The sequence below is a fragment of the Theobroma cacao genome, chromosome 3 (assembly GCF_053813885.1).
Source record: "Theobroma cacao isolate CCN51 chromosome 3, ASM5381388v1, whole genome shotgun sequence".
Lineage (NCBI taxonomy): Eukaryota > Viridiplantae > Streptophyta > Magnoliopsida > Malvales > Malvaceae > Theobroma > Theobroma cacao.
The window spans coordinates 3,428,621-3,437,079 of record NC_142641.1 but is presented as its reverse complement, the minus strand read 5'-3'; the positions used below and the strand labels follow the sequence as shown (position 1 = coordinate 3,437,079).

Genomic DNA, 8,459 nt, shown 5'->3' with positions numbered 1-8,459 from the left:
GATGCTCACTGTCGCTGGCACTGCGTCATTTCCAGATCTGGTGCCGCGCCAGCCGTCGCTCCTCTCTCTCTTCCTCCGTTCGGTGCTCCTTCCCCTTGCGCCAGCAGCAAATCCTTGGCGTCAATCTGCAGACTCTCCCTCCCTCACGCCTGCGGCTTAGGAATTTTGGTGTTGTTCACTGCTTCGTCTCTAGCCATGGCAGATGCAGTTGCCGACGTTGCTGCACCCGGGAAGCTGGTGGTTTTGCTTGCAGGTTGCTTTCTTGCTTTGGCCTGCCGGATCTCCGATTTTTCTCCTCCTGTTTTTCCTTTCCCTCTTTCCCTTTCCTCCTCCGATTTCTTTTGTGGATTTTTTTGGTGTGGCTGCTGGAATTTTCTGTTGCAGGTTCTCCCCCTCATGCTACAGTGCCCCCTCTCCTTTATACCCGATTCCCGGGTTCTGGAGGGGGCACGCTCCATTGCCTTGTCCCTGGGCACCCGGGGGCAAGTTCCACTATCCTGCCAGACGCGAAAAATTCGCGTCTGGCAAGTGAGAGAGGTGCCTGGCAGGGTGCGGACGTACTTCTCTCCTTTCTTTTTCATTTTTTTTTCATTTTTTCATTATTATTATTATTTTTTAAAATTTTATTATATATATATTTTTTACTCCATTTTTTTATTTGTAATTTAGTGTCTACAATGCTAAACATTTTAAATATAGATAACTTAACTACTTTTGAATTGATAATATTTTAATAATTTTATCATGCAAAATTAAGAAATTATACACTATCAGGTCACTCAAATGTATTACGTATCCCTTTGGCACATTTGAAAGAAAAGAAAAAAATTTGAGAAAAAAATAAAAAGATTTTATTTTTTATTCATTAAATAGTAAAATTTTATATATCAATTATTAAATTTACTTCATTAATGAGATGACAATTATGATATAGAAACTATACACTGTGCATCAAATATAATCCCAAAATTAATAGTCTAACTCTTATCAAAATAGAAAGGCACCAAGCTTAGGAAAAGCAAAACGAAAAGAATCAATGAGGACCCCTCCCCAAGTCCCCAAGGTCTCCAAAAGTGGATCCTCTATCTCTCTCCATACGATCGAAGTTCTTCTTTAAAAAATTCTCAGCAGCCCAGCAAGCTCTCAAAGGCTGAAACTATGACCATCACCCCTTTTTCCTTTTTCTCTTTTAAAAGGTTTGCAAAGAAAAACCTTTATTTCTTTTTCTCTTTTAAAAAGGTAAAGTCCAGATATGAATTGCACCAAAACAACCGGCAATAACAGTCAAGCACTCAAATGCTTGACTCATTGACTCATTGACTCATTGTGCGACTTACTTTATTAATAAGTGAAAAATTAATTTTTTTATATTATAAAAAATTACTAATGTCTCAACATTTTTATCTCAATTGACATGACGATATGATTTCAATATTCATTTATGAATTTATTGATAATCTAAAGGATGAAGTTTGTTTCTGAATTTATCTAATAATTATATATTATATTAAAAAATAGATATAATACTTAATTTTTTTAAAAAATTATTAAAATAAATTAAAATAAAATTTTATTTTTCTATTAAGTTCAATCACATTTTTGTATTTTTATTTTAAATGAAATAAGCTTTTATAACTTTTTTCTAAAAAAAAGTCACTTGCTCAACCAAAATTGGCATTTCCATTTTATTCTTCTCTTGGTGCTTGATCGCCATGGACTCTCCATGGCTATATAACATTGTATTTCCAAAACTTCACGGAAATTTTTACAGTGTGTAACAAAAGTTGTGTTATTTTTGTGCTATCAACAAATGTTCCACACATTAGAAGGTATTATCAACTGAATACTAATTTAAAAAAATATTTTGAACAAATATATTATTTTTGAATCTAAGATATTTTAATAATTTTATTAAACAAAATTAATAATCTAAATCTTATGAGACTAGAAGTTAATTATCTATTGAATACGAATTGAAAAAAATAGGATAAAATACCATGATCTCTTTAAGTTTTAACTATAATTCTATGCAGGTCCATTAATATTCGAAATAAATAATCCGTCCCAAATATATAAACGGTGTTAACAAAAAAACATAAAATGTCTAAACTACCCTTATTCTTTCTTCACTCTTTTTCACTATTTTCTTTTTTCTTAGGTCGGTCGGTGGCACTCCCTTAAATCGATCAGCCACCTCGTGGCTAGATCTGGGGGAGCGCTGCGGAGGGGAGCGCGAGACTCATGCTCATCAGGAGACCGTGATCTAACTAGATCTGGCTGCAGGTGGTCGACCGATGAGAGTTAGGTGTTTGTATATATTTTTGAACTAATTGGATTGGTCAAGAAATATATATATTGTCATTTAATGCATACTTAATCATATAATTATATACGGTAGAGGTTTTCCTTCATGTTAGTACAACAACAAAAAGTTTTTAAATACTAATTGGATGAATTTCATGGAACATAAAGGTCTTCTAAGAGAATTATACATTTATTATAATTATGAGCTCATTATACATTAAAACCATGTTCCTAAAATTATTTCTTGTCATTGTATTGTCAAGATAGGGTATTGATAATGCTCAAATATTAGTACATGTTAAGCCTCCTTGAAAAATAAATAATTGATCTCATAGATTGAAGTATATGGATACAAGCAATATAAACTGAGCCATGGAGAGCTACTGGTTATGGGAAGGCCCCAACTAGATAATCTGTGCAAAGCAGAAGTTATCTAAACTGGCCATTCAAGCAATGAAGGCATGTTTGTGGAAATTATATGGATACAAGGGACGAAAACATAGACCAAATAGATGTATGTGTATTAAATATTAGACTTGGCTTTATGAATATTTGCATCTCATTCAATAGTGCTGAGTTTGAGTCTAAGCAGTTTGATTAATGAGTTAAGCCAAATTCGGCTACTTCAGTACTTGACTCAGCAACTAAAAAACTTAATCAATTCTAAAAAATTTTAAAGATTAAGTTAAATATAATGTACATATATAATTGTCTACAAATAAAATATAAAACTATTTATGTATTTACTTAAGTTGATAATTATTTACTTAAGTTGATAATAATCAAGTCAGATAGTGAAGAAAATGTTTGAACGAGGAAGTTTTAAAGAAGAAAGACATAGAAAGTGTTTATTTGCCCTTAGCAATGTTTAGTACAAACACAGCAAATTTATTTAAGTGAATGAACTCACAATTGTGATTATAGAATGCATGTGCGTCCGTCTAGTTTGCTTCATTAGCCATATATAGTTAACTCTTTTCTAGACTTAGTGCTGCCAGCTGAATTATGTCTACTCGGCAATAATTGCTAGCTCTGTACCAACAGGGTTTTTATACTTGGAACCACCCAGCTTCATATAATCTGTGGAAGCAAAAGGATTCGGCGGCAGAGTGAGACTGTCTGCCTCACCTTCCAACATTTGAATCACAACTTTCATTGAAGGACGATCTACTGGAAACCATTGAATGCACCATAGTCCAACAATTGAAAGTTTTCTTGCTATCATGGATTGCCTTTCATCTTCAATTCTTATTCCTAAATCTTCTCCTTCGTCCAAATGATTATAAACCCATTCTGGGAAGTACACCTGACTTGTATTCTCCACTGTAACATCAATGTTTTTTCTCCCTCCAACCATTTCAAGTAGAAGCATTCCAAAACTATAAACATCTGATTTATATGAAACATTTCCAAAGTTCCTAGATAATACCTCAGGTGCTATGTAGCCCATGGTTCCTCTGGCCGCTGTCATGGAAACAGCACTTTGCTCCTTGGAACACAACTTAGCTAGGCCAAAGTCAGAGATCTTAGGGGTGAAGTTGTGGTCTAACAAAATGTTGTGAGGTTTGATGTCAAAATGGAGGATCCGTTGCTCGCAACCTTGATGCAGGTATTCAATTCCTTTGGCTATGCCCAGAGCAATATCTTGAAGCTTATCCCAGCCAAGGAAATGACTCTCACCCTTGGCAGAAAATATGAACTTCTCCAATGACTCATTGGGCAAATACTCGTAAACAAGAGCTCGTTTATAGCCATCAGCGCAAAATCCAACCAAGCGAGCTACATTGACATGGTGGATTCTACTCATTGAGCCCACTTCGTTGATGAACTCTTCACCATTTCCTTTGAAATTGTTGAGGACCTTAACAGCTACCAAGACATCATTGGAAAGTCTTCCTTTGAACACAGTTCCATAACCTCCTTCTCCAAGTTTCTCCTTGAATTGATTTGTTATTCTCTTAATATCAGCGTAAGAGTATCTTGAGGGCTTAAGAGATTTATAATCTTCCAAAAACTCTTCAACCTTGAGTTGGCTCTCTTTCTTTGTTTTTTCTAGATGGTACAACTTGTAAAGGGCAACAACAATTAGTGCAAGAACAAATGAAGCTGGGATTACACCTGCAAATAATATGCTCCAACTTAGCACATGTTTAATTAGTTTTAATCTTGAGATAAGGAGTGATTACCTCTCGTTATAAATAAAGTCGAAAATCATACGTTACAAAAAACAATTCCATACCTGCAAGTATTCGCTTTAGCTTTGTAGGATGGCCTGTAAAATGTTGGAAATGTATAAGCTTGTTATGTTTTTCAAACATTAATTCAATTGTACATATAATACAAGCAAGGAGTGTTTTCTTCGTAAATGGAAGTGAAGCAGCGTTACACTACACCAACTTAATAGGAAGAGAGATACATAGAAAAGAGGAGTGAGCAATCTTAAACAGTTTTAAGTTTTAGTGTCAAGTGGTGTTGGAATATTTTCAAAATAAAGTGAAAGAAAGAAACAAAAAGATTAATCAATTAAATTTGATATATAAAATGGTTGATCAAGTAAAAAATTATCAAGTTTAGTCAAATAATTATCGAGATTAAGTTATGAAGTTTAGTTGATTAAGTCAAAAAGATCATGTATGAAAGATGTTACATAGGAGTATCGAGATTCTTATAATAAGTGATCAGTAATAACTGTTTTTTTATCAAGTCTCGTTTCAAACTCAACAAGTCAAAACTTTAAAATCCTACTGACTATCCTACAGTATTTAAGCCTAGGTATCATTGAATATGTGATTATATGTAATTGTAGCATGTAGTAACATTTTTTTTTTAATTTTTTCTTATATATCAAATAGTGTAAAATTTAGGTGCTAGTTTGGGTAGTAACAATTTCTTAATCGGTAAGAGAAAATAAGTAAAAGAAACAAGTAAATTTAAGTTGAAGGCATATACCTTTGTAGGGGATGTCATAGCACTCTGTTTGATCCTCTGTATTATTCTTTACTCTACAACCTTTGCCTTCGGCTTCACACCTGGCGCACATCGGTTTGGACCATTCTAAGTAAAGATTCTCTCTACTTATTGGTCCCGCCGGTTTTACTGAGATGTCAACAACCTTGCTGCAATTTAACAGGTTATAAGCCTCCCAGGAATCAGAAGGAATAGCACTAATATTAAAGTCATAGATGAAGTCCAAGCAAGTTTTCTCATAGAAGAAGAAAGAATCTTCAGTTGGGTTTTCTGAACAGTTGAACATAGTGTAGTTATCTGGTTCTATAGATTGTCGGAAGGGAGATGCAGAAAAATTGATAGAGAAATATGGGATCATGGCGCAATCAACTGGATAAGAACGGTTAATTCTTTGTGTTTTGTAATCTATATCCTCAACGAACATCTTCACCGACGGTGGCAAGTGGAGCACGGTTTGCTGATTTTAGGTGCAGGACAGTTGAAAGCCAGGATGAGGAAAGCCACAGTGGGCCGGCTGCTTGTCTTTTAACCAGAAGGGAAATCGGACAGGCGGGCCATCGCGTTCGCACTTTGACACCTTGCATATCTCCTGAGTTGCTCCAACTTCTGCAACGTTGAGCAGCAAGAGGAAGGCGAAAAGGAAACTCATCGTCGTTACAGTGGTAGCAGAGCGGCAAAGAGAGGGTGAATTATCATCCATACTTGCAAGTTACAGCCTAAACTCGACGTTTTGGAGACTTTGGGGACTTGGGATCTTGTGTCAAGTACTCTTCCTTTCGCGTTTTTTACTTTTCACTTAATACTTAAAAAAATCTTAAAATTATTTTAAAAAATTTAAATAAATATCTATTTTTATCACATTTAATTAAAATTTTAAATTTTTATATTTTTATTTTGAATCAAATAAGTCTTTATAACTAATAAATAACTTATCATTTTATATCATATGACGTCAATATGTTACACTGATATGTCATAATAGATAATATTATAGTATGCTGATGTGACATAATATAATAAATATATATCATTTTTTACTCTCTAAGTCAGCATCACAAGAGAATTTTCACCCTCCACATGAACGTCACATTCACATTAGTATAAAATAACAAGTGACATTGTGACTAATGACATCAATTAACTATTAGTCATAAGAAAAAAAAACTATTAATCTTAAGAGTTTAATTAACCTAAAATAAAAGTAAAGCGACTTGATTGAACACTATAAAAGAATCAAAACTTATTTGAATTTTTTTAAGCATGATGTCTTTTTTTGTATGTAAACAAGGGTTCCAAGTCAAGCATTCCTTTCTTTCAACCTAGAACTAGAATATTCTACAAAACGAAAGTAAACATTAACAAAATATTTTTTTTGGTAAAATACCCTAACTTCTTTGAGTTCTAGTTATAATTTCACACGAGTTTATTAGAATTCGAAATGGATAGTCCGCTTCAAAAGAATATCTTTCGTTGGACATATAAGCTCAACCATTAGTCAACCGTTAATGTTTTTGTTAGTTTGATGACGTGGTAATATTTTTCAAATAATTTTATTCTTCATTAATTTCAAAAATTACTACATTATATAAATTATAATTTTTCATTTTTAAATTTTTTTTCTCTCTTATTCCAAAAAAATTTCTCTCTTCCTACCTCTTGCCAATCAATCACCCCGTAGTTGGATATGGTCAGGGAGCGCCAAATCTGACTAGATCATATGCCCCTAGATTCTGGGGAACATCGGTGCTTCCCTCCTCAATGCTCTCTTAGATTTGGTCGTGGGGTGGCTAGTTGGTTTAAGAGAGTGCTACCGATCGACCTAAAAGAAAGAAAAATAGTGAAAAATAGTAGAGAAAGAAGAAGGGTATTTTAGATATTTTATGTTTTTTTCATTAACGCCGTTTGCATGTTTGGGATAGATTATCCATTTTCAATATTAATGGACTCGTATGAAATTATAGTTAAAACTTAAGAGATGAGCGTATTTTATCCTTTTTTTCCAATTAGTATTTAGTAGATAATTAACTTCTATTCTCATAAGAATTAGATTATTAATTTTACTTAATAAAATTATTAAAATATCTTCATTTCAAAAGTAATATATTTGTTCAAAATATTTTTTTCCAATTAGTATTCAATAGATAATTAACTTCTATTGTGTAAAACATTTATTGATAGCACAAAAATAACACAACTTTTGTTACACACTTTAAAAATTTCCGTGAAGTTTTGGAAATACAATTTTGTATAGCCATGGAAAGTCTATGGCGATCAAGCACCAAGAGAAGAACAAGATGGAAATGCCAATTTTGGTTAGGCAAGAAAAATTTTTTTTGGAAAAAAAAAATCAGAGTTTATTTAATTTAAAGTAAAAATATAAAAATTTGATTGAATATAGTAAAAAATAAAAATTTATTTAAAAGTTTTGAATAATTAATTTTTTTAAAAATATTATTCTTATTTTTGAATATAATATATAATTCTTAGATAAATTTAAAAGCAAACTTCATCCTTAGACTATCAATAAATTCATAAATGAAATACTGAAATCAAACCGTCACATCAATTAAGAAAAAAATGTTGAGACATTATTTATAATTATTGAAGAACATTAATTTTTCACATATTAATAAACTAAGTCGCACAATGTGAAGGTGAATAGCGGGTCAATGAGTCAACCATTAATTAGAATGCTTGACTGATATTGCCGATTGTTTTGGTGCAATCTATATCTTGACTTTATCTTTTTAAAAGAGAAGATGAAAAACAGGTTTTTCCTTGTCAACGCAAGTACCCAACAACTTCTCTATGACTTTTTCATTTTGCTTTCCCTGAGCTTGGTGCTTTAATTTTCTCTTTTGGTAAGAGTTAGACTATTAATTTTGGGATTATATTTGATGCACAATGTGTAGTTTTTATATAAAAAATGTGTTATTTCATTAATAAAGTAAAATTAATCATTTTTAAAATTTAATAATAAATATATAAAATTTTTCTATTTAATGAATTGAAAACAAAATCTTTTTTTTCTCAAAAAAGTCTTTTTTATTTCTTTCAAATATGCTAGTGGGATAGGTAACACATTTTAGTGACTTGATAGTCTATAATTTCTTTATTTTGCATAATAAAATTATTAAAATATTATCAATTCAAAAGTAGTTAAGTTGTCTATATTTAAAATATTTGTC

General features: G+C 32.1%; 1 protein-coding gene across 1 annotated transcript; it reads right to left on the bottom strand.

Annotated features, from left to right (window-relative positions):
* Positions 1 to 3,124: 3,124 nt before the first annotated feature.
* Positions 3,125 to 6,025, bottom strand: LOC148763475 (rust resistance kinase Lr10-like). The gene is made up of 3 exons (XM_088804916.1): positions 5,254 to 6,025; positions 4,544 to 4,576; positions 3,125 to 4,422 (listed from the first exon to the last, which is right to left on the bottom strand). The coding sequence occupies exons 1-3, from the start codon at positions 5,693 to 5,695 to the stop codon at positions 3,314 to 3,316; spliced, it is 1,584 nt and encodes a 527-aa protein (XP_088661042.1). The 5' UTR covers positions 5,696 to 6,025; the 3' UTR covers positions 3,125 to 3,313.
* Positions 6,026 to 8,459: the final 2,434 nt, after the last annotated feature.